The sequence below is a fragment of the Talpa occidentalis genome, unplaced genomic scaffold (assembly GCF_014898055.3).
Source record: "Talpa occidentalis isolate TD23 unplaced genomic scaffold, MPIMG_talOcc4v2.1 talOcc4.9, whole genome shotgun sequence".
NCBI classification, from domain to species: Eukaryota; Metazoa; Chordata; class Mammalia; order Eulipotyphla; family Talpidae; genus Talpa; species Talpa occidentalis.
The window spans coordinates 38,194,162-38,220,532 of record NW_023605305.1 but is presented as its reverse complement, the minus strand read 5'-3'; the positions used below and the strand labels follow the sequence as shown (position 1 = coordinate 38,220,532).

The following is a 26,371-nucleotide window of genomic DNA, read 5'->3' as shown; positions in this document are numbered from 1 at the left end:
AATTACAGAGGGATTATCTGTGGAGGCCATATCTCCCTAACATTGTTGTGAAATGTTTCCAGAAAGCTCCCGTGTGTGTGTGTTGTGGAGAAGGGGTACAGGGGAGGGAGTGCGGGGATCTATAAGTACATTTCCATGAGTACATGTCTTTGATTCCTCTTTTGGGGAGATAGAACCTTGATTCCTTGGGGCTCCCCCTTCATACCCTCTCTCCCTTTAGGTTAAAGTTGAACAGTAAGAGGAACCAGCTGGTGAGAGAACTAGAGGAAGCCACCCGGCAGGTGGCCACTCTGCACTCCCAGCTGAAGAGGTAAGTGGTGGGCCGTACTCGGATGCTCCCTGGGATGGCCAATGCAGGTGTCCCCGGGTGGCCCAGCCCAGGCTCTGCCCTTCATGCAACCTTTGTGGTGTGAGTGTGGACCTTCAGAAGCACAGCAGTCAGGCGATCAGTCTAGCAGACTTAGCCTTGGCCTGACTGGGCCACAGGCAGGCTGCTTTACCTACCAGCATCCACCACCCTCATTCCTCTAGCAATGGGGTTGGGGTGTGAATGTAGGGAGTGGGAAGAGTGGGAAGGAAGACCCAGTCAGTGTTCGGATGTCTTCTTCAAGCCTCTCACACCTGCTATAACTCACTTTTCCAGCACAGAGAGACTAGGCCTTGGGCTTGGCCCTGAGTGAGTAATAGTACATGGCTGGAATTTAGTGACATTTTGTTTTCATCAGACATTTTTCACAGTTGCCTTTTATTTCTAGTCAGTGATGCTGCTTTCCAAATGACACTTGGGATATTAAGTCTCTTTTTCCATAAATGTATTAAAGCATGGGGAAAAAGTGAGTTGATCTGAAGAGAAAATATTGAGAAATATTATTTTGGACTGGATTCAAATATGGAAAAACATCACAGAAATGCAAGGGAACCATTGAAAGTTTGGGAAACAGAGCTATGGATGGGAATGTCGACAGTTTTAAGGCAGCTGACTTGGGTAGGAATCCAAGCTCTGCCACTCTCTCGTTGTGTGAGTTTCTTGGGGTATTCTCTTTAGTGAAATGGGGATACATGATCCGCTCAGGAGAATGCCAAGATGGTCCCACAAGATATTTTCTAAGTGCCCATGTGCTGTTTTGAGCCCATGTGCTTTTCAGGAAGTTCCAGGCGGCCTGCTTCACTCTGGCCTCCCTCCTTCTCTCCCTGCCCCAGCCTCTCCAGCAGCATGCAGTCCCTGTCCTCGGGCAGCAGCCCCGGGTCCCTCACATCTAGCCGGGGCTCTCTGGCCGCCTCCAGCATAGACTCCTCCAACTCAGCCAGCTTCACAGACCTCTACTATGATCCCTTCGAGGCACTGGACTCGGAGCTGCAGAGCAAGGTGGAGTTCCTGCTCCTGGAGGGGGCCACGGGCTTCCGGCCCTCGGGCTGCATCACCACCATCCACGAGGACGAGGTGGCCAAGACTCAGAAGACAGAGGGGAGCAGCCGCCTACAGGCCCTACGCTCCCTATCCGGCACCCCAAAGTCCATGACTTCCCTGTCCCCCCGCTCCTCCCTGTCCTCCCCTTCCCCACCTTGCTCCCCTCTCACTGACTCTGTCCTGACTGGAGACACCTTCCTGAGCCCCCTGGAGTTTGAAGATCCTGAGCTGAGTGCCACTCTTTGTGAAATGAGCCTTGACAGTGACCCCCAGGAAAGTTACCGACTGGAGGAACCAGAAACAGAGGACAAGCCATTGGGCCAAGGTAGAGAGCGGCACATGGGGGAGGGGACTGCTCAGGCCTGTGCTCTGGCCCCAGTGATAATTATGATCATTATGTCAGCGTTTGCTGACTGCTTTCTATGTGCCAGGTCTTCACCTAGTGTACCAGTATACTCATTCATTAGCTATTTATTATGTATTCACTATGTTCCAGGGCCTGGGCTAAGAGCTTTTCTGTGGCAGATTCATTCATTCAAGATATTTATGAGGTACTTACTAAGACTAAATGTCAGGTCCTGCGCTAATGGAGATGCATAGATTCATTCATGTTTCATTCAACAGATGTGCCATGTGCTGGCACTGGGTTAGTCACAAGCATAGTCAGGCAATCCCTATTGGCATGAAGCTCATGTGCAAGTGGAGACACAGGTGAGGGATGTGCAGCCAGCCCAAGAAAAGCCCTAGAAAGAGAATAAAACAGGGATGCAGTAGAGCCAGGGGTTAGGGTGGGGCTGCCGGTTCAGGCTGGATTGTAAAGGAAGCCCACACTTAATGGAACTTGAGGAGTCAGCTCTGGGAAAAGCCAGAGCAAAATCTCTAAGGCTAGAGGTCAGAGATCACTAACAAGGTGGAGAAGCCAGAGTCTGGCCCATGGACTACCTGGTGGACCATGTAAGGAGTTTGGATTTTGTTCTAATTACAGCCCAGCCTTGTGCCCCTTTGAAGCCAAGGGATGATGTGGTCTGACTCCCATTCAGCATGTAGTCAGAGAGCATCCTGGTGTGGATTGGGAATCAAGTAGGAATTTTTAAGATGGAAGAGGATGCTAAGATTTATTAAAAGAAAAATTCTTTTGTTATTGTTTTTAGTGCCAAAACCCAAGGAGAGAATTTTTTTTTAACAGCAACCACATCATAAATCACAGCAGTTAACGTTTATTGGGGTGCATAATATGTTGGGTTGATATGTTAAATATGGCGCAATGAGTTACTTCTTCTATGCCCATTTCACAGCTGAGGAAACGGAGGTTTAGAGAGGTGATGTCATTTGCCAGAGGCTCCCCAGGCAGCAAAAAAGAAGCATGGATTGGAATCTGGGTCTTTATGACCCCAGGACCTACCTCTTTATCCTCAAGTTCCTTTTAGGACATGAAGTTGCTCAGTGTGTTCACTCCTGGTGCTGGCAGGCCCCACCACCTTTGATTCTCTCTGGGCCTTGGTGTGAAGGTCAGGTCCAAGCAGCGTCTTCCTGGCTGTGATTTATCCAGTGCAAATGTACAAAATGCATGCACTGTTGTGCACAGTTACTCAATTAAGCCACACATCAACTCTGTGTCTGTGTGTTGGGTGGGGGTTGGGGGGTGCTCCTTTCATCTTCATCTTACAGACAAAAGAAGTGAAGCATAACCAGGTTCAATGACACATTCAAGGTCAGTCCCACAGCTAGGACATGGTAGTGTCAGGATTGGCACCTGGGCCACCTGCCCAGAACCCTTGCTCAGACATGTGCCTGTCTCGTCTACAAGGGGCTCCCATTCCTGCTCCCCCAAGGCAGGCCGGAGGAAACAGGGCCCATCTCAGCCACAAGCTGGGAATGGGGAGGGGGGCCGCCATATGCCCAGAATTTCCTGTTCATGTGCAAGGGTCAGTAGAAACGAAGTAGGGAGAAGAGATTTTCTAGTTAATTCAAGATTCTTTTGGGTGCATGCTGGACATATCCTTAGAAGAGAAGCCTAGCAATCCCTGGGGCTCCCTCATCAGGAAGAGCATCTTCCTGAGAGAGCAAACAAAAATAAAAAGCTGCTTCCTATGATAGCAGGTGGGAAACTTCAGGAAATAGCTCCCTGGAGAGGATGGGGTGCAGGAGGAACCTCTAATGAGGCTCAGGAAGTGGTCCCCAGGCACCCTGTCTGAGGACCGCCCAGCCTTCCCTCCCTGACAGCATCCCTGGGCCTTGAGGGCCAGACACCACCTGTCCCAGGGCAGCCTTTTCCTTCCTACCACCTCCTGAAGCCTTCCCCATGAGAGCAGGGCCAGGCAAGCTCAGACACTAAGCAGGTTATGCGATTAGTGCCGCTGTTCAGTCAGCAGACAAATTAATCTCCTTAAGTGGTTAGTGGAGGGTGGCAGTGCCTGGCTCTGCAGACGGGAGATCTCCCTGACTGGGCCGTAGGCGTGGGACACGGGCTGGAAAGGCTGCACCCAGATGGCTGCCTGGCTTCCTTGTCAACAGCACTTGTCTCCCAGGCTCACTGTCACCACTCCTTTCCCCAGCTGGCCCCAAGCCTGGCATTCAGCAGTGTGGGTCCGGGGGCTGGAGGACCTGAATTGGGCTTCCCTCCACTCAGACAGGAGGAACTATCTTAGCACTTCATTGACTCTGAACCTGGTGATGGGCCTGCCACTTTGTTGGCACTCATTTCTTGGGGAAGGAAGGAATGAACATCCATCTGAGCCCCAGCCAGAGACTCTCAGGCCTCCATGAAGGACAGGGAAGAAGAAGAGCTGTGTTAGGAATGGGATGGGGTAGTCTGATGGGCCCATTGAGACCCCGTGTCTAAATCCTCCCCTTATCCCTTGTCAATAGAGTATCCAGGGCTGTGATGGTGTCCCAGGTGTGTGGGAACCCATTTCCATGGTGATAGGGACACCACACACAGTGACAAGAATAGTCATGGATTTTCTAGAGCACTTTCCCCTGTTCTAGCCCTACAAAGGAGGTATTATTATCCCCATCTTGCAGATGAGGAATCCAGGGCTTAAGGACCAACGTCCAATGTCGTTCCAGTGTCATAAAGCAGTAAGTGGTAGAGCTGAGCTGTGAACCCAAGCAGTTTGGTGCTTAAGTCTGGGATATTAAACCCAAAATCACATGCCTCTCTTTCCTTCACCCCAAAACAAGGCAGGGTCTTGCTGTAGCACTCAGAATGGTTGGAATTTGGTGGAACTGTGTTAGAACAGAGTGAATCAAAGTATGTGTTGCCAAAATGTTTTCCTGGTTTCTGAATCCCCCACCCTGCCACCTCCCCCCTCTTCCTCCAGCTGTGAATACAACCCAGGGGTGCAGCCTGAAAGTAGCCTGTGTCTCAGCTGCCGTGTCGGATGAATCCGTAGCTGGGGACAGTGGTGTGTATGAGGCTTCGGTGCAGCGGTAAGTCCCAGAATCCTGGGAACTCTGAATATCAGAGGCACCCACAAGTGTGTGGGAGAGGACTATAGGAGGCCATGGCCAGGTGACCCCACCTTCCCCCTGGCAGGCCTGCAGAAGTTGCAGACAGCTTGTTCCTCCACAGGCTGGGGGTGGGGAGTGTTTCAGACTTGAAAGGGCATTAGTCTGGTGACTGCCATGAAGAGGTGTATGGTTCATGGAGCAAGTTCTGGAGAATGGGCACCCCCTTCTAAGAGGGATCTGGAGCATTTGTGGGAGGGTAGCGTCCAAGGGGAGGTCTGGCAGATCCAGTGCCCGCCTGAGGATGCAACCACACCCTCTCAGAGAGAACCCTGCTTCTTAAACCTGACTTTGACCCCAGATGGTTGTGAGGAAGCCTGATGTCTTTCCCTTTCCTCTTGCCTTTCAGACTGGGTGCTTCCGAACCTGCTGCTTTTGACAGCGATGACTCAGAAGCAGTGGGTGCTACTCGGGTTCAGATTGCCCTGAAGTGAGTGATGGGGGTGAGGGGGGCCTTGGAGGTCCATTTCTGAGGTGTCCCACCTGCACTTACCATCACAGCTCCCCAAGCAGGAAGGCAGGACCTGTTGACCATTGTGACCCCTAACTAAGTGGGAATCAACTTGGACTACCTCCAGCTGCCCATTTTACAAAAGAGAAAATGAGACTTTGAAGACCTTCTAATGCTTCCACTCATTGAGCTAATCTGTGGAAGAGCCAGGCCTGGGGACAGGAACCTCCGTTTACTCATCATTACTGTGGGCTTTGTCTTATTGTCTCACCCAGGTTTCCACCATCTAAACCGAGGTTGACACCTGGGGCTTCTGCCCACCTTTTGCTCTAGCTGTTTTCTGTTCATGCCAATGGCCTCCATATTATTTAAATAGGAATGAATTGCCAACATGTGAAATATCAGGAAATTTCATGCACTTGCCTGGCTTCTCTGAAAATTTAGCCTGCAAGCTCCTAGTTCTCTGCATAGCAGCAGCAAAGCACAGGACCTGTGCTCTCCAGCTCAGCACAGTCCCCAGAGCAGCCCACAACCACATCTGGGATTAGGAAGAAGGAGAGAAAGGTGTTAAAACTAGGCCTTCCCTACCCCCGTTTATTTCAGGTATGATGAGAAGAATAAGCAATTTGCAATCTTAATCATCCAGCTCAGTAACCTCTCTGCTCTGTTGCTGCAACAAGACCAGAAAGTGTGAGTATGTAGCGTGTTTTTCCCTCTCGCCCTCTGTGGGCATTCCACCCTGCCTTGGGTGCCCTGAGGGTATTTTGATGCATGTGACTGTGATGCACAACATCAGTGCTGTGGATGTGGCTACAGCACAATGCAAGCATGCTAACTATAGAGGCCATCCTGAATGCATAGCATGTGCCAGCACAAAACGTGGGGTTGGGGGGCAAGCAAATCCCTGCTGTTGAATATGAGGTCAGTCCCCTTTATCTAAACTCTAAGCTCAGGTTGTCCACACAGAAATAGTCAGATCTGCCCTTCCCAAGAGCCCATGCCTGTCCCTGCACTTCCATTGGGAGGGTGTAATGGGGGTGCCCTTGCAGTTGCTAATACAGCAAGGACCTGAGCCAGCTGCCCGTTGGCTTTTTCCAGTGCAGACCAGATCTTTGTGCTATTGCAGTCATCTTCCTCCACGTCTTCTTTAACTAAACCTTAGGCCTTGAGGGCAGTCACAGGAGCTTCTACTTCTGTGGTCTGTACCCAGCCAGCATTCTGGGGATGCGATGTTGTGGGAAGGAAGAAGACAGGCAGGATAGCAGGCAGAACAGAAGGGAGACAGGATTGGACCCTTGATGGCAGCCTTTGTTCTGATAAACAGCACCAGGATGAACTGTCCCATACCTCCTTGGTGCTGTGCAGGGAGTAGGGGGCTCTGTGGGAGAGTGCCTGAAGTCAGTTTCCTGGACAAAAGGGTAAACATGTCTGTGAACATGACTGTCACACTCCCCTCTGCTGGGATTGTAGTGTTTTGCCTCCCTGCCAGCAATTGTAGGAGGAGTTCTCAGCATTAGCAAGCAGCTTTGCTGGTCCTTCTGGGCACATCAGTTTGCATACTTTTGGCCTCAGTCTCCACATGCTTTGAAGTTCTAAGGATCTGGAGGATTCAGGAGAAGGAAGAGCAATGTGTTACCCTTCGGGGATCTTTCTGTGTCCCTTGCAAATACCTACATGATGTCCTAACAAAGTACCAGCTGTCCTCTCTGTTGTTGGCTTGGGGATGTGCACAGCTGGTTGGCACAACACATCTGCCCCACCACAGGCTGACCCGGGCTCCTTGCATTTGTGTCTCCCTCTAGGAACATCCGTGTGGCTGTCCTTCCCTGCTCCGAAAGCACCACCTGCCTGTTCCGCACCCGGCCCCTGCATGCCTCGGACACCCTTGTGTTCAATGAGGTGTTCTGGGTGTCCATGTCCTATCCCGCCCTTCACCAGAAGACCTTAAGAGTCGATGTCTGTACCACTGACCGGAGCCATCTGGAGGAGTGCCTGGTGAGGAGTGCCTCTGTCTGTCTGTCCAGCCATCTGGCCTTGTGGGTATTGGTTCACCTTGCACTTCAGGGAGAAAGCACAGGTTGCAGTATCTGTCAGGCTCATCTTGGGCAGGGACTCCTCCACTGTGAACAGCATTCTCAGACTTACTGGAGCTGGGAATGGAGGGAGAACCATCAACTTGACAGCATGTTTTAAATTGCCAGAACTTGGAATACGCTAGCCATAGGCCTCAGCTTTACCATACGGTGTTAGAACCTGGATAAGAAGCACAGGAAAGTGAGAACAAAGAGACAGGCGCTCACATCCCACCTTTATCACTCCCTGGATAGCTTGGTGACCCAGGGGAAGTTAGTTAACCTCTCTGAGCCTCAGTTTCCTCATCCATAAGATGTGAATGAAAATGCCTCCTTCAAGCCCACTAGAAGAGTCAGCTATAAGCAGTAAGAGAAACCATTCATGTAAAGTATCTATCAAGTGTCTGACACACAGTAGGTTCTTGTTGGATGGAGTCATTGGTCCCCTCCCAGGACCAGAACTCCCCTTCTCCTCTGTGCTTTGGCAGGAGATGAAGTAACTCTGGGGACATGTGTATCATGAGAACACCTCAGGTCTCTGCTGTCCACTTTGACCCAGATCTGCTTGTACCGGGGAACCGTTCTCCGCCATCCCTGGACCTGCAACTGAGTTAGCAACCCTCACTGCCCCAGGCGTCCCCTAAGACTTTAAATCCCAGTGTGTTTCCTTATCTGTAAAATCCGGCTTACACTGCCTATGTCACCGGTGGTTTGCTGAGGATTACAGATACACTCTAACAATGCTTCTCAAACTGTAACACATAATGCAGGCCCTGATTCAGCAGCTCTGCATTTCTTACATGCTTCAGGCAGTGATGACGCTGCTGGTCCCAGACTGCACTTGGGGTAGCATAGATGAAAAGCATCCAAGTGTGTGTACACACGTGGTACTCACGGGATAGCAGTTCTCATCTCTTTCCTCCTTGGCCAGAATACAGAACAGCATCACTGTCATTTGTGGTGGTGATGTTATGATTACTGACAATAATGTAACAGTGTCCATTGCCATTTATGTGGTGAGCGCTGAACTGAGCGCCTGATATTGATCCTCAACACAGTCTTATAAACTAGGTAGTATTAGACCAGTGATGAAACTGAGGTACCTGGAAAGGAAAGAGCTTTGCAGGTCACACTGACTGGAAGTGGTAGGAGCAGTATTGGCAGCCAGGTGAGCCCATCCACCTGAGCCGTGGTGTATTCTCTGTGCTGGCACAGTGCTCCCTGGAGTCTGCAAGCAGAAATAGTGATTTGAGGGTTTGACCAGCATGGGGGACTCTGAACGACATAGCAGAATGCTTTTCCATACCCGGCTCCTCCCATGAAGCTGTACCTCGGCCCTTGGCATTCCTGAGCCAGAAGAGACTCAATCCTATTTTCTTCTCCTAATTGGATGCCTTTTATTCCTCCTTCCTAATTGAAGTCTGGTCCTTGCTGGTTGCCATGGTAGCAGCCAAAGCGCTCATCCCCCTGTGGCTTGTCTCCACCGTGACCAATGGGTAACCTCCTTTCCCGTTTCCTGTGGGGATGTGCAGTGTCAGACTGTCATGTTTGGGTGACTGGCGAAGGCGAGGGAATGAGAGATGGGGAGCAAGGGATGTCTGCTACCACATGCCTGACCCTCCCCGCACAGCTGTTTTGAGCCATGTAATCAAAGGCAAAACAAGAGGACCTGGCCTGGGCTGTGTCAGTGTGTCTGGCACTGGGCTGAGAACACTCCATGCAGTATCTCATTTAATCCTAGCAGCAGCCTAAGAAGAAGTGTTAGAATAACCTGCATTTGTCAGATCAAGGAGCAGAGAGGCTAAATAACCTTCCCAGGCTATTCAGCTAGTAAGCGGATGCCTAGATCTGAACAGATTCCAGCTTCTTTGTGTGTAGCCATTGCACTCTCCTGCTTGTTCTCCCCAGATCTGGACCGTGGATCTGCAGGGATATTTGGCTGACCATCCCAAATATCCCTGGCAGAGTTCCACCAAATGGTCACAGGTGCCCTAAGCTGCCCAGATATGGTACCGCAGCTCCCTAGACCAGTTCCTCTGCTGCTCTTCTTGGTGGCTTAGTCTTTCCTTCTCCTCAAACATTCAGAGGCTCTTGCCCTGGCCTTGGCCTCACCTCAGTGAGAGAATGGGGACCAGAGATTGGTCCCACAGCCCCATTCCACATCTAACTCCTCTTGTAGGTTTTGCAGCATCTTCTGGTTCTGATGATGGCCCTTCCCCACGCCTCTCTCCCCACAGGCCATCCTCTCTCAACTACATCACGCCAACACTCTCCTTTGTCTTCAGTTTTCCCTCCATCGCTGGATCTGGCCTATCAGTATACCAATATGCCATTATTTCCCCCATGCTTTAAAAAATACAAAAACTAAGCTTTTTTGGTGGAGGAGGAGGGCACTTCTACCTCCAGCTACTACATTGTTTCTTTGTTTTTCTTTACAGCAAAACATGAATGAGGTGTTCCTGTCCTCTTACCCAACCCATGTGGGCTTTTTTCTTGTCTTTTTGCCATAAAAGTGTTCATTGAAGTCCTCGGTGATCTGCTGTGCTGACCTGGTGGCCAGTTCATCCTCACCCCTCTCAGCCTGTCAGCTGCATTTGGCTCAGTTGCTCACTCCATCTCCTCAGCATTCTCTGCCATGACTTGGGTTCCTGGGCACCTCACTCTCCTAAGCATCCTTTGTACCTCACTAGCTCCTCTCCGTGTCTCCTTTCTGCTTCTCCTCCTATTCCCTGACCTCTATCTCGAAGGCCCCAGGACTCAGGCCCCCTCTTCCCTTTTCTTTTTGCCTTTGCTCCATTGGTGACCTCATTCTGTCTCCCGGCTGCAAACACCTCCCCTTGATTGACTGCAGCCTGGTCCTTCCTGTTCGTCTCTACATTTTATGTCCATGGCCTAGTTCCTGACTTCTTTTGCATGTCTTTTGCAAATGAACTTGTCTACAAGCTTGTCTACAAGCACACCCTGATCTTTGCGCCTGCATCGTCACTATCTCAGCTGATGGCAGCTCCACTCTTACTGCCCAGGTGAAGAGACCACAGTCATCCTTGACCCGTTGCCTTCTCGTACTCACATCCAGTCCTTTAGGCACTTGGGGCAGCTCCACCTGCAAAAGATCCCAGATTCCCACCACTTCTTACAGCTGTCTTGGCACCAGCCACTGTCTTCTCTCACCTGGATTATTATGTCTTCCTCACTGGTTCTTCCTGCCCTATCCTTGCCTCCCTTATCTTTTCTACATAGCAGCCTCAGTGAGCCTATTAAATTGCATTTTTTAAAGATTTATTTACTTAGGGCCTCCCTGGTGGCACAGGCGGTTGAGCGCCACACTGTGAAGCTGTCCGCAGCCTCTGCAGTCTGGGTTCAATCCTGGCCGGCCAGTGAGAATCCCACATGGCACAGCAGACCTCTCCTGCCTTGCCCGCTGCTCCCCTCAGCAGTCTGCCTGTTCTGCTCCCCCACTCTGTCTCTTGTGAATCCTTTTACCCCGTGCACCTTTGGCCAGTACCCCAGTGCTTTATGCATAAATAAATAAATAAATCTTTAAATTAAACAAATTGTAGGGACAGGAACGGACACTGAGCAGGTTTTCTGTGATCCAGCAGACCAGGTAAAGGAGGAGTCAGAGTCCTCAGTGGCTTTTGCAGATTTTTTTATTTAGATTACCAGGTACACGGCAGGCAGAGGTGCTGGGGGCCCGGGAGGCTGGCAGTCCTCCCAGCCCCTAGCAAATCCTCACTTTATCTGGGCTCTCTGGCGTTCTCTCTGCTTCTCTTCTCTCAGCTTCTCTGCTTCTTTCTCGCCTTCTCTTTTGGCTTCTACTGGCATCCTCATGGCTCTGCCCTTAAAAGCCCAGTCTCAGCCCAGGTGAATCCCATCTATCTATGCCCACACCCTACTCCAGGTGCCCGCCATCAGGCATGCACTCAGGACTGCAAGGATCCATCATCTATCCTGATGGCGGGAGGGCAGAAAAGCCTGACATTTTTTCCTCACCCTACACAAATAAATCAGAGAAAAACAATCACTTGTAACTTAAAAAACAGATCTCATAGAAACAACATACACTGAAGAGGTGTGAGCCTGTACTTCTGAATCATATACGGTGTTGTCAACCACTGGTAGCTCAATATATATAATATTTTTTTCAAAAAAGAATCAGAGAGCAGATTGGTGGTTGCCAGGGTAGGTGACAGAAGTGGTTGAAGGGGGGGGGGGTCAAAAGATAAAAAAAATTCCAGTTATAAGAGAAATAGGTCATGGTGGTGTCACATACAGCATTGTGACTATAGTTAACAGTGCTATATTATACATTTGAAATTTGCTGAGAGAGTTGATCCTAAAAGTTCTCATCACAAGAAAAAGCATGTCTAACTATGTAGGTGACAGGTGTTGACTTATTGTGGCAAGCAGTTTACCATCATGAAAAAATGAAAAAGAACGTATGCTAGGTGCTCATTGAAGACAGGGCAAATGAGCAAAGAATGAATAAATAAGTTAGTGAATGGGTGCATTATCGGAAATGAAATGGTTAACAACTGGGAAACTTCTAGGACCTTTCCCCAGGATCCAGGTTCCCAGAACACTTCATCATCCCTGCTTATACTATGCTCTTTTTATCCTTGACAGGGAGGTGCCCAGATCAGCCTGGCCGAGGTCTCCCGGTCTGGGGAAAGGTCGACTCGCTGGTACAACCTCCTGAGCTACAAATACTTGAAGAAACAGAGCAGGGAGCCCAAGCCACTGGGAGCCATGGCCCCCAGCCCAGGGCCTGAAGTCACGGTGAGCCACCACCCCCACCTACCCACCACCACCACCACCACACCTCTCTCTCTCTCTTTCTCTCTCTCTCTCTCTCTCTCACACACACACACACACACACACACACACACACACGCAGCACCAGCCTGGGTGGAAGACTCTTAGAGCTGGAGGTGGGGCATCAGAGATGGAGAAGCGGAGAGGACAAGGAAGGAGAGACCCCTACTAGTGGTCCCTTCTGCATTTGTGCTTTCCCTGCCCATCCCTTTGTGTGACCAATACAACTTGCCTGATGAAAACCTTTTAGTTCACAATTTTTTAAAAAATGAAGTGCAGAAGGAAAGAGCAACCTGTGGAAGATAGGAAACTAGAAATGAGCCTTGATCAAGAGCCTACTATGTGCATTGGGTTCCATCGTGGAGGTAGCAGGTCAGGGAATGACAAGCCAGAGCCTGGGCCTTTCTGAGTTGGGTGACAGGGGTCATTCTTTTCACCTCTCTGAGATGCCACTTTTTCCTGTCTAATCTGAGTCTATGAAAGTTGTTCTGAAACTTGGAAGGAGTACATATAAAGAGCACTGGTAAGCACATGATGAATGGTACCTGTTCTATTATTAAATTTTTTGAAAATCTTACATTTGTTTATTTTTGGTAAAAAAAAAGTCATTTTCATTTTGGTATAATATATTTTGTGATTAAAATATCCTTAACATGTTTCCTGCACTTGGGAAGCCCACACCTGCTGGCCAGGTAGACAGGCCAGGGCTCAGGTGAGCAGTGAAGTTGCCTCTAGACGGAGAATATCAGAGTCTGGGATCCTGGTGAGCTCCTGACAGCACAAAAGAGCCAAATAGTGTCTGGGAGTGTCAGCTTGTACTTCTCTGTCATGTGCCTTCCTTCCATCAGTACATGGTTACTCTGGAGAGTCACAACCCAGACTTTCGATAAAGGGGGTGGGATAGACCACAGAGGTAAGATAAGAGTAAGAAACAAACCTGTTTTCTTCTTGTTCACCTTTTTCATCATCATCTTCTTCCTCTCCTTCTGCACTTCCTTTTGTACTAGGCACAATCCCATTTATTATTATGTGCAGTTTTCCAAGACTCAGAAATGTTAACTGAATTATCTGATGGTCCACAACTATGCTAGGTCTCAAGCAGGTCTCCCGCACCCCAAAAGGGAGAGGGTGATTGGCCTGAGTCTCGAAAAAAGACTTCTGTGTTTTCTGGAGCATCTCACTGGGAAAATAACTTCAAGCCAAGACACATTGGTTGCCTCACTTCCACTTTTTAATAATTATAATCTCTACCAGTCAGAATGGCAGTAAATATTCAGTAAGATGCTATGCGTAGGCATCTGTCACAGTGCCTGGCAGACCAGGTGCCCTTGATTTTAGTTTCCTCTTTCCTTCCCCAAAAGGTAGTCACAGTAATTATCCAGGCTCTGGACCACACTAGCAATGGTAACTGTAAATGAACCATGTGCTCCAAAAACTAAGCTCAGTTTTGCTTTACTGTTAGCTGTCACTTACCAAGTGCCAATGTGCCAGGTACCCTTCTGCCTGTCTTTTACATATATTCCCAATCCGTCTTCAAAAAAAATCCTTTGTAATAGTTATTAAAGGAAATGGAATCTCAGAGAACTTAATTTCCTGAAGTTGCACAGATTTCCTCCCAGTAGACATGGCTCAGATGTTCTATTCCTCCAGGAAGCCTTCCTTGAATGCAGCTCTCCAAGTTCTCCTGTTCCTTTTTTCCCAAACATCCAATACTTACTTCTCTTATAGGCCTTCTCACATTGTTATTGATGGTTCAGGTGTCGGTCTCCCTGACAACACAGTCATCTCCTTACAGCGACATAGAATTCTTCCACTCAGCTACTAAACGGGGTTGTCTTCCAAAACTCTGTCCCTGCATATATAAGGGTTATTCCCAGTAGGGAGAAGAACTAAGGATAGTATTTCCAGGTGGGGCTGTCCACTGTGGCACCGATGACCCCATCTTGCTTTGTCTCCACAGGATGCCGTGTCGGCTCTGTTGGAACAGACAGCTGTGGAGCTGGAGAAGCGGCAGGAAGGAAGAAACAGTGTCCAGACCCTGGAAGACAGCTGGTAAGTGAAGACTCCCTTGGGCCTCAGAAATTCACCTGGCTCGGAGATCCCCAGACCTGGGGATCCTAAGATCCCCACTCACCTGAGATCCCCAGACACTACAGCAACTAAAGGAAAGCTTCCCCTGAGAACTGAGAATCTCTCTTCTTGTGGCTTCTCTGCAGGCAGCAGGCAATATATAACCTCACACTGCAGATCCTCACCCAGATCCCTTTCCAGTTTGTCATTTTGTGTTCCCTGAATCACTCATGCCAGTTCACAACTAATATTAGTGTTTTCTTCATGGACTTACATTGATCTTGGTTTAAAAACTTTGGAAGAAATTTTATATTATAATTGGAAAATAAGTAAAATTTGCCATAAGCTGAATTTTCTCCAATAAGGATTGCGTTTGACTACTAGAAACAGAACAGAAATAATATTTAAGTAAGATGAAAGTTTTTTGTTACTTAAAAAGAAGAAGGATGGGAGGAGGCAAGCCAAGTCTTGTCTGTCAGCTCCACAGTATTAGTGGGACCCCAAGTGCCCCTCTTTGTGCTTTGTTAACAGTCCTTACTGTGTGACCTCCATCCCCAAAACCGCTTTATAGCTCAAAATGGCTGCTGAGTCACCAGCCATCCGGATGGCATTAGGAAAGAGGAAAAACAAAAGGGTGTGCCTACATGCCTTTTCACCAAGATGTCTTCTTGAAAATCTCACCCAGCAATTTCTACTTGATTCTGCTTGGCCAAGCTCAGCCACTTGGCTCCCCTGATGGCTGGGGAGATTGGGAAGTGAGGCCTGTTAGTTTGGTACTGTTACCAAGGAAGAAAGTGGGAATGGATATGGAATAGACCAAGAGCCAAGTCTGCCTCTAAAGGTAACTGTAGAAAATTAAATGTAGTGAACATGAAACAAGCATATCAGAGTCTAGGCAGATATGTTACTTGCTAAGGTTTAAACACTGAAGTCTCTCCTGTTGCCAAACAGGAAGATTAGCGAGTGTTCAGCCACACCAGAGGGATACTACTGCCACAGGGAGACTCCTTGCTGCGGCCAGAAGGTCTGAAGGAGATCTGAAAGGGAAAGGCAACTCAGTGCCCTTTGGTCCCTTGTCTGCCCTCAGAAGGGCCTCTTCACCCATTCAGGAAGCAGTGACGCAGACCAGGGCTCAAATCCAAGCCTCACTCTTTTTATGTAACCTGGACTTTTTGTTGCAGTTATAACCTACATATAATAAAGTTAACCTAAGCATAGGGCTCATCGAATTTTCAGAAACCAAGCACCCAAATCAGGAAGCCAAGCAGCACCCACACTTGGGAAGCCACCACATGCTTCTTCCCAGTCACTGTCCCTCATGGCCATCCGCTGGCAGATATTGTCTTTCTGACTTTGTCTGCACCTCAGCTGAAGTTTGGGGACATCATGTCAACAGCCTGAGGTTATTAGAAAGGGCTGATGGAAAAGCTACTTCTGAGGAGCAAGTGTAAGGCTCACAGTAGACACTTAAAGAGGTGGTAGAAATTATTAGCAAGACAAGAAGGAACATCACAGAGTACCAGCTACAAAAGGAAAGGGCAGATCCCCTCCGTGGACATGACCACCATCCGGACCTTGCCCTCTGGCAGGAAATCTTGTCCAGTTTAAGTGCTCCAGATTCAAATAGGTATGGACACAGCATCTCACCAACCAGCTTCTGTGAGAACCTGGCTCTGGGTGACGTCTAACACACAGCCCTAACTGAGAACCATGGCTCAAATCTTCCATCTCCTCATCTGTAAAATAAAAATTTGAAAAAACAGCCTCTACCTCACAGGTGTTTTGTAGGCTTGATAAAACGATGCATGGTAAGCGCTTATACAGACCCTGGACCCCAGGAAACACTCAGTAACTCTCCTTATTCTAGTACTGCCGCAAGTGGTATAAACAATCTCAGAGGGAGTCTTGCCAGTATTTTTGCCTGCAGGGGGTGGGGGTCAGCAATTGTTTTCTGGAAAGGACCAGATGGTCAATGTGGCTGTGTTGCGGGTCCCAGGAATTCTGCTGCATCTATTCGGGTCTGCTGTGGTAGATGTCAAAGCAGTGTAGACTGTGCAACCCCGATTTGGTTCTGACACTGAAATTGTAATTTTATATCATTTGCTCAGGTCATGATATAGCATTCATTTGCTTTTCCCCCTCAACCATTTAAAAAGATAAAAATCCTTCATAGTCTGAACTGTCCAAGAACAGGCAGGGGCTGTACTCCCCAACAGATTGAACACTTTAATATTTATTCCTCCATGTGATAAAGGGAGTGGCGCGTTTCCTGAAGTTTTGTGTTTATTTGTTTTGGAGTTCTCTCAAAATTGTCTCCCTTTCTCTTGCTCTTCCTTCTCCCCCACCCTCTTTCTCCCATCTTTTCTCTGTCTCCTCTGCTTTCCTCCCTCTTTCTTCTCTCTCGCGCCCAATACCCCTCTCTTTCCCTCTCTCATGCCCAACTCTCTCTGCTCCTCCCTTCTTTTCTTCCTTCCTAACTTTCTTCCACCTCTCTCCTTCATCCCTCTTTCCCTTTTCTCTCTCTCTCCCTCCCACCTTCCCTCCTGCCTTCGCTTTCCCTCTCTCTGATACACTGCTGGGCTGATCGGCTGTGATTCACACAGTGATGCAGACCAGGCAAAAGGTCTGATGCCGGAAATAGGCCCAGGACCTATCTTCCAAACTCTGGCACAAGATCAGTGGTTTCCGCCAAATTCCAAGCTTGTATTGAGACTTTTCACGCCATCTCCTAGCAACCACCCTCTGTTCTCTCTCCCTTTGTGACCCTCTCCCCCCCATCCCTTGCCATTCAGACTTCCCTAGACACTGACTTACAAAAAGAGCTGGGAATCCCAGAGCTGCTGTATTGGAGTAAATCCATCTGCAGCCCCCTCCCCCAGGCTGAAGGCTTCTTTTGGTCCTGGAATGTTAACTAGCCTCGCCAGGCCTGCTTAGTGCTGGAGTCCTGTGTGGAGGTCTGCAAAAGACTGGCCCTCTATTCTAATTTACGCCGCTCCCCTAGCACCCAGGGTCCAGAGCACCATTGTTTCTCCACCTTTTATTGGTTTAGGTTTCTTTAGTGCTTATGATCAGAAGACTGGATTATTGTTGCTTTTTGCTTTTTAAAGATCCACAAGCAAAGCAAAACTATGAGTATTAGAAAATATAGGAGACTATAATCACAAACAAGGCTGGAATGAAAATCCTCATATTTGCCTGCTTGGGAACTTGTGTGTGTTTGTCCAGGGTAGAGGTTGAGGGGGGGCACTGCAATAGGCGTTGCAGAATAGTTCAGATGCTGCCAGGCAATGCTCCCATTCGCCACAACAAGAGTTCCCTGAAACCTTCTCCATCTCCAACACTCAGTATAATCCAACTAGGGTACTTCAAAGAATATGTACTTTATAAACTTAAGCCAGTACTGCTGAATTGCCTTCAGAGTGTAATTTGGGCCACTCTTATTTACTCTACCCTCGGGGATATGCCTATGTTTGTACCTTCACCAGCAACCCACGGCTAAATCAGATATATAGATGGATAGACACACATACACAGATGTATAATACATGTAGCATCAGAATGACTATCACATATCTGCTCTATAGAGAAATCAATATGCAACATATGTCTGTCTCTCCAGATACATATGTTTGCCACTCCTAGATGTGAAAAATGTCTCTTTTGACAATTTTCCTCTTCACAATTGAGTTTTTTTCCCCCTTTCCAGAAATACTTAGATCAGATTCACAGTAAGCACGATGAGCGCTTGAGTGCTTGACTTCATAGCAGTTGAACGCCTCAGAGAATTGGATGAGCTTGGGTGGGAGCTCTGGTTCCACCACTTAGTGCCTGTGACACTGGACGAGGCCTGTCAACCCTCTGATCTTTGGCTCTTGAGTCTGTGAAGTGGAGACAATAATCACTTTCTGTACTGTTGTGAGGCCTCAGCTAGGCACCTGGAGCTTATTAGGGCCTCAGTGAGTGCTGGTTCATGTGGCATCTGTGGGGCTTTTAGGGAGGTGCTCCCCGAGGATTTCCACATTTAATGCCTCTTTTATGAGTAGACAGAAAGGGGGAGAGCAAAGACCCCTCCAGAGCAGTCAGACCTTCTAAGTGCAAGGAAGGTTTCATCAGGGAGCTGTTCTCCAATTGGGAAACTCCTAAAAGAGATTTTTGTTTATCGAGCCTCACTGAGCCTGAGAAATAGATGTCAGAATCTCTGCTTTTGGCCAGAATTCCTTCAACTCAGTGTGGGGACACTGTCGAGTGCTGCTCAACAGCCTGGCAGTTATGTATGTCTTTGGGAAGTAAAGATGGAAATAGACACAAATGACTAATTAACAAATGTGTCCATTTGTCAGCCCTAATTAGTCCTTCTGAAAAAGGAAAGTATCGGATGGTTTCACTTATAGCAGGAATATAGGGGAACCAAATAAGACATCAGTGTAAAAAAATAATAACAGTACAAAACAAAACAAAGCAACAACAGACAATTATAAATCAGAGACATCCTGCAGGGGAGGAGGAGGCAGAGGGATCAGAGGGAGGGAGGGAAGGAGGAGCACAGGGGACTGAGATGATGGTTCATGGGTGCATTGGTGAAGGAAACTCTATGGGGACTACACCTGAGGCGGTAGGGGGAGCATATATTGTTTAAAAATGAACAATGATGTAAAAAAATTTTAAAAATTATATATATAAATACATTAATTTATAAAATAAAAAGAATATAACCATCAAAAAAAAAGCAAATGTATGAGGAATATAAAAATAAAATTTATTAATTAAAAAAAATAAATATCAAAAAAAAAAAATTAGTCCTTCCAACCCTGGAGTCAAGGGAAAAGGATAATTATAAAGAACCTCATCCAAAGTGAAGTCTCATCAGCGAATGGTGCTGGAACAATTGGATAGCCACGTGGAAAAAGGTAAATTTAGCTCTTTAATCTGAAATGGATCCTAGAGCTAAACATAAAAACGAAAGCTATAAAATTTGGGGACAATTCTTTGCAGCTTGGGGTAGGCAAAGTTCTCTTGGATAGGACATAAAAGCACAAGTTGTAAATGAAAAAATTTGGTAAATTGCATTTTGCCACCATCTTGTCATGGTCTTTGGAAGATGCCATTTAGAAAAGGAAAAGGCAAGTGACAGATTTGGAGAAAATATATGCAAAGAATTTGTGTTCAGAATACATAGTGAGGGGGTATAGCTCAGTGGTAGAGCATTTGACTGCAGAATACATAGTGAACTCATAAAATTCAATAATGAAGTGATTAGTAATTCAGGGCTAAATGAGCTAAAGATTCTAGCAGACACATTGTAAAAGAAAACATATATGTGGTCAATAAGTGCATGGAAAGATTCTGAGCAGGAAAGTACAAATTAAAACCACAATGAGATATGAGTCATACCTAGTAGAATGACTAAATTTAAGGTTGACAGTGGCAGGTGTAGAGGAGGAACTGGAATTCTCATCACATCCTTATCACAGCCCACATGACATAACCATGTTAGAAGCCAATGTGTCCACTTCCTAAAAGAATACAATATACTTACTGTGTGGCCCAACAATTCTCCTCCTATGTATCTATCTGTTATGGTCTGAATTGTGTCCCTCACATATACACTCCGTATTCTTATGTTGAAGCCTAACACCCCACCCCCAGGATGTCAGAATATTTGGAGTATTTGGGGAGACCTTTAAAGTGATTAAATTAACATGAGACCATTAAAGTCTGGGTGGGCCCTCTTCCAGGATAATTGGATCCTTTTTAAGATAGGCAAATTTGGGCCTCCCTGGTGGTGCAGGTGGTTGAGCGCAGAGCTGTGAAGCTGTCCGCAGCCTCTGCAACACCTTTTGATCCCTGCCGGTTGTGGAGATGCCCACATGGCGCGGCAGACCTCTCCAGTCGCGCCCGCTGCTCCCCTCAGCAGTGTATTTCATCAGTCTGCCTGTTCTGTTCCCTTCTCTGTCTCTGGTGAATCATCTCACCCTCCCGTACATCTGGTCTGTACCCTGGTTCTTGTATAAATAAATAAATCTTCCCCCCAAGAAAGATGAGCAAGTTTGGACACAGAGAGATACCAAGGATGCACATACAGAGGATGGCCATGCGAGGACACAGTGAGGAGAAGGCCATATATAAGCCATAGCGAGAGGCCTCAGAGGAAATGAGATCTCCCACACTTTCATCTTGGACGTCGTATATTTTTTCTGTTGCTGGATCCACCTCACTTGTGGTGCTGTTATGGCAGCCCTAGCCAACAAACACAGTATCCAAGAAAAATGAAAACCTGTATCTACACAGACTTACATGAATGTCATAGCTTTATTCTTAATTGTTAAGAAATGGAAACAGGGCCTCCTTGGTGGCCTAGATGTCTCAGCGCTATCACTACTGCAGCCTGAGTTTGATCTCCAGCCTAACCCATATGGCTCAGCAGATCTCTCCTGTATCGCCCGCTGCTCCCCTCAGCAGCACACCTCTGGCCTGTGCCACAGTTCTGCTAGGACTAGGGGGACATGTCATGTGAGGACAAGGCCACACAACCCCCAAGAACAAGGAGACAGCCCAGTCCTTCCCTCCTCTGGAGCTGCTGGGAGAGGCTGAAATTTCCCACACTCTCCGGTGAACAGCTTTAGCCCCAACCCCTGATTGATCCATCATTATCCTCATCCTCCTCCCTCGGGACTCCGGGACTTCTTCCTCATAGCTGAGTCTTCCCCACTTGGACCTGGGTCATTACCTCCTTCAGTTGTTAGAGATTTTGAACCTCACTACTTTCTCCCCCATCCAGATGCCTTGAGGCTGTATAGGCCCCCTACACTTGCTGCAAACTGGGGAGTTTGGCTGGGGGAGAAAAGGTGAAAATTTTCTCCAGACGGCAAAAATTCACCCCAGAAAACTGTGTCCTCAAATCAGAAAATACTTGGAAGCCCTGCCCTGGATGCACTTTCATTTATTTTTTTTTTAAGATTTACTTTTTATTTATACAATAGCTGGGGTACAGGCCAGAGGCACAGGAGGGTGAGAGGATTCACCAGAGACAGAGCGGGGAGCAGAACAGGCAGATTGACGAAATACACTGCTGAGGGGAGCAGCGGGCGAGACGGGAGAGTTCTGTCACGCCATGTGGGAATCTCTCTGGCTGGCCTGGAATTGAACCTGCACTGTGGAGGCTGCAGACAGCTTCACAGCACTGTGCTCAACCGCTGCACCACCAGAGAAGCCCTGGATGAACTTTTAAAGGCAGGTGTGCAGATCATAGTGGCCTCCCAGTGGGTAACCAAACACTTTGTCATTGCAGGAGGTACGAGGAGACTCCTGAGAATGAGGTGGCGGCTGAAGAAGAAGGAGAGGAGGAGGAGGAGGATGGAGAGGAGGAGCAGGAGGAGGAGGGAGAGGACATTTTCACTGAGAAAGCTTCACCAGACATGGACAAATGTCAGGCCTTAAAGGTAGGGGAACCAAGAAGAAGGGTGGGGCTGTCCTGGGGAAATACTCCTCAATCCTTCAGCCCAGGAGTCAGAAAATTCTGGGCCTGCGTCCTATACTTTGCAATAGGGCCAGGCCCTCGGAATGGGGTGGCCTGCAGAAGGTTCTATGGGAGTGTTCCTGCTTGTGCTTTGTGACATTTCAGTAACAGTAAAACAGGAGAGACTGACTCACCCCTCATCACTCTTGCCCTCCTGCAGTTCCCCACTTCTCTGGACAGACCTCAGGCTTTGTAGCCAGGTGGGTCTGGGTTCAAATCCTTGTTCTGCCCCACCCTATCTGTGTGATCTTAGGCAGAGAACCTGCCTCATTATCCCTCAAGCCTCCATGTCCTCATCTCTAAAATGGACAGTCATAGCCGCCTTCCACTTGGGTTCTGGGATTTTGATGGAACGTGTCTCTTCATTTGGGTCTGCCCAAAGTGCCACAGGAAAAGTGTGTGCAGTTGGATGTGCTCACCTACTGCCACCCTGCTGTAGAGGGCTTACCTGGTATGGGATCCACTTCTCAGAGAGGTCTCCATGCCCTGCACCTGCAGTACCCTCAGAAACAGCAGCTTTCGTGTGGGCGCAGAGCCCTCACCACCAGGCTGGGGCTTTAGGTTGTGTGGTGCACAGATGTGTCTGGTGAGAGGGGATGGAGAAGACGCTATTGGCAATTTCTCTAGCCAAAGCGGGTACCTTTTTCAAAATTACCAAAAGGCATTGGTTAAGCTGACAGAGGCCCTACGTTGACAGAGGTAGTTTTTCTGCTTCTTTTATTGACTACCATGTAAGAGGGATGGTAGAAAACCTGATGACTAAGTTTGAAAAGCCAGACTTGCTTATTGTCTCAGTAACTCCAACAAAGCACTTGTGGGTTTTGGCTGGGGCAGCCTAGAGGCTTTGGGTGTGGTTTCCCCAGAATGTGCTCTGCACACCAGTTTTGAGAGGCTGTGACAACAATGCTGGAGTCACCTGAGCTTACTTGGAGACTGAATATTCTCCCAGGGGTGTCATTGAGGAAGGTGGGTCAGCACTCAGGGCCTGGGGGCTAGACTGAAACCAAGCAAGTCCCCAAAATCCAAGACCTACCTCTAGCACATGAACATTCCACTAATTTACTGGCTGCTTATAGAATTAGTCCCCACACAAAGATTTTCTGCAGCCCCTCCCAGAAATAACATAAACCCCTCCCTCAGCCAAAGGTGAGGTGACAAGATCTGGGGCAGCTGGGGAGGCTTGTCCCAAGAGTCTTGGGAAAGATGACTGACACTCCATGGATTACAGTGGTCTCAAAGCTGTGACTTCTTCCTCAGGTGGACAAAGAGACCAACACAGAGACCCCCACCCCATCTCCCACGGTGGTGCGGCCCAAGGACCGGCGGGTGGGGGCACCATCTCCAGGGCCATTTCTTCGAGGGAGTACCATCATCCGCTCTAAGACCTTCTCCCCAGGACCCCAGAGCCAATACGTGTGCCGGGTAAGCAAGCAGGAGACACTTTCCTGCTCCCAGAACATCTGCTTCCCACAGAGGAGCAGGAGCCTGCAGCCTCACACAGTTCTGCATGCAAGTTCCAGTTACTTTATCATTACCCTCGGCCAAGGCAGTGCCTCTGAGCCTCTCTTTCCTCATGTGGAGTTAATAGGCCAATTCCATGGGATTGTTTTAAGGATTACAGTAGATAATATGGAAAAGTCTTGGTGACCACTATGTGACTGGTGTTATTGTAAGTCCAGCCAGCTCTCCCCTCCCCTTCCAGTGCCCACTCACAGAGACCTGATTGACCTCTCATTGTCCCCAAGCAGGCGTTTCCTTCCCACCCTCTGCAGGAGGCCTTCCCTTGCTTTCCACTTAGTCTGCCCCTTCTTAGGCCTTCAGTACTTTGATTCTATGAGGAATGGAGTGTTTGAGCAGTGGCCAAATCTGAGGGGTCCTCTGGGTGCTGGTAGTACAGAGTCAGACCCTGTTCCTCGGGAACAGCTCAGATAAGACACCTGCACGCCGTCCCTGAGCTCAGAGCTCCAGTTGCATGTCAGCATCGACCCCTCCGTTCAGAACCACTGAGCAATGACCAGCAGCATAACTGAACCTTCAAGCATAACCTTGAACCTTCCTGCCGAATGCTCCAAAAAGTCATCACAGAAGAACAGGTCTATGGAGCCCTCCCCCGCTCCCGCATCCTCAACATGTAGCACTTAACTCTTGTTATTTGAGGTGGGAGTTCTTGATATCTGGTATTTAGAATCCAAGACCTACCGCCATCCATGAACATTCCACTAAATTACTGGCTACTTATCAAATGAGTTCCTGCCCAAGCATTGCCTATAGCCCCTCCCTTGTTGTCCGGTCTCAAGCTCATCATCTGAGCTAGTGAAGATTGAGAAGTCAGTGCAAGTGCACTGCATGTGGACTGAGTTCTGGCAAGTGGTACACAGGGTTCCTGAAGTCACTGAGTGTGATTTTGATGTTGGGGGAATTCCGGATCACAGCTGAAAGGATCCAGAAATTAAGCCAGCTTACACACAAAGAAGAGAAAAATCCAACCTTGGTTTCATCTGTGAATAATTTGGAGGATTTAGGAAAGCCCATAGGATAATGAATAAAACTGGAATGTTTTGGACAAAATTAAAAGCCTTCAAAAGTGCAGTGGAAACCAGATGCAATGTGAAGGACGTCCATCATCAGGAGAATTGCATTAGAATCATTCCTTTCTGTAAAGATTAATTAGAATGCCGTAGCTATTTTGTTCAGTGGATAATAGAAAATATAACTTTTGTAAACTAAAAGATTTTCTTTTCCAATATTTACTATAACATTCTGGTCCCCTGTTTAAATGACCTTCAGTCCCCCTTGTCTAGAATTGGCACCTTCAGATAACCAGGTGCTCTGGTCCTATCTATTAAGCATCCACCACACACCTGCTTCTGCATTGGACCATTCCCTTATTTTATTATCTGGACCAGTTTCCAATTCTGCAAGTTTGCAAATGAAGAGATTCTGAGTTGGTTGGATCACAGCCATAGGCAAAAAGGACCTTTCTTAGCAAAGCCATAGGTTTTCCTTCTCTGCTTTCTAATTGGCCCTTGTCAGCCCAAGCTTATGTCCTTGTAGACTCTGACTGAAAGCTACAAAAAAAGAGCCAAGAGTCCAACATCCTGAATTTTTTTCCTGTCATTTCTCCTGTCTATCTCCTGAGATACAAGTAAAGATTTAACCCTTTCTTTTGTACCCACAAAATGAACATTATCCAGTTCCCAGTAGGGAATGTCATGTTTATGTGGGCCCTAACCTACTGCATACACAGCAGCTCCCTGTTTTCCAGCCTGTGACTTCCAGCACTCCACTTCTGAGTACCATGCCCTGCACCTGTCAGGATTCTTCATGGCAAACTCCAGAAACAGACTGTGAGCACTATGTGCAGGAAAGATTATTTGGAAGAAAATGGAGTAGCTCACTATTCAACAGAAAGTTGTAGAACCAGTTTCAGAAATTAGGAATAAAGCAGGCCAGGCCACAGGCACAATCATACCTCGAAGGCAGTCAGGTGAGGACCCCACCAATGTTGCTTTAGAACTTGCCCCCAGCTGGCCCCGCTGCTTCCTCAGGCTCATCACTAATCCCCCAACACTCATGCTACTGCAGGAGGCCACAAGTTCTGGTGGCTGCGCCGCCACCAGGTCTCACTGCCTGTGGCTTCTCCCTGAGATCCCAACAAACATGAGATGATTGTGGAACAAAAGAGAGAGGCCCTGTTAAGTCTAAGAGGCTCAATAGCATAAATTGGTCTAGTCTAACCAGGGTGTGATGCAAAGCCTGGAGTTGGTTGCATGTAATAGGCAGAACCCTGCCCTGGGCTTGGCCATGGCTACAAGGGAGCCCTTGTGAGGACTCTGGTATCTCAGCTTTGTGAGTGGGAGGTGACGTTGTCTCCCATCAAGAGTCATAGGTGAGGATTTCCCTACCCACAGAGTGGAGTTTCACATGCTAATTAGCAACCTTCCCAAGAAAAAAAATCATATCATGTGTCATCTAATTTCACAGACAGCCCTGTGAGGCAAGTTGTATTAACCCACTTCATAGATGCAGAAACTGATGCTCAGACAGTCAGGGTTACCTGGGTCCCTCAGTCCTGAGTGCAAAGCCAGGAGTCTGACTACAGAACCTGCTACCTTTCTGTGAACCAGCCAGCTCCTGAAGGACATCTTTGCCATCTTCTGTTCTGGATACCAGTAATCCCTTCTGCTGGCCCAAAGCCACATCTCTGCACACCAAGTGCCCTCTGCTTGCTGTTCAGCATGGTCTGTGTCACTTAAGTTAGCCTGGACCCCCCACTGAACTTTGAGTCCAAGAGGTAGTAGCAATGATCACACACCCCATAACCTGTGTATTTATCTACCGGGAGTGCTGCCATCTTTGTGGGTTGGCTCGCTTTGATCTGATAAATACTGTCCTTCCAAAATTCTCATTCGTGCACTAGCTCCCTGCAACTTTCCATTATTTCAGCCCTCTGCTCTTCAGAGTCCCTCACTATTACATGGATATAAAACAAAGCAACAATATTCTTTACCATGTCTGAGCTTAAATGC

At 48.0% G+C, this 26,371-nt stretch overlaps 1 protein-coding gene across 1 annotated transcript in view; it reads left to right on the top strand.

Annotated features, from left to right (window-relative positions):
• Positions 1 to 26,371, top strand: part of WWC1 (WW and C2 domain containing 1) — a 151,183-nt gene that overhangs the window by 113,873 nt on the left and 10,939 nt on the right. The window contains exons 10-19 of the mRNA XM_037501025.2: positions 221 to 310; positions 1,201 to 1,733; positions 4,732 to 4,840; positions 5,268 to 5,348; positions 5,973 to 6,059; positions 7,172 to 7,364; positions 12,068 to 12,220; positions 14,217 to 14,308; positions 21,615 to 21,765; positions 23,100 to 23,264. Coding sequence (XP_037356922.1) covers positions 221 to 310; positions 1,201 to 1,733; positions 4,732 to 4,840; positions 5,268 to 5,348; positions 5,973 to 6,059; positions 7,172 to 7,364; positions 12,068 to 12,220; positions 14,217 to 14,308; positions 21,615 to 21,765; positions 23,100 to 23,264 — 1,654 coding nt within the window. The remainder of the gene's footprint in view (positions 1 to 220; positions 311 to 1,200; positions 1,734 to 4,731; positions 4,841 to 5,267; positions 5,349 to 5,972; positions 6,060 to 7,171; positions 7,365 to 12,067; positions 12,221 to 14,216; positions 14,309 to 21,614; positions 21,766 to 23,099; positions 23,265 to 26,371) is intronic.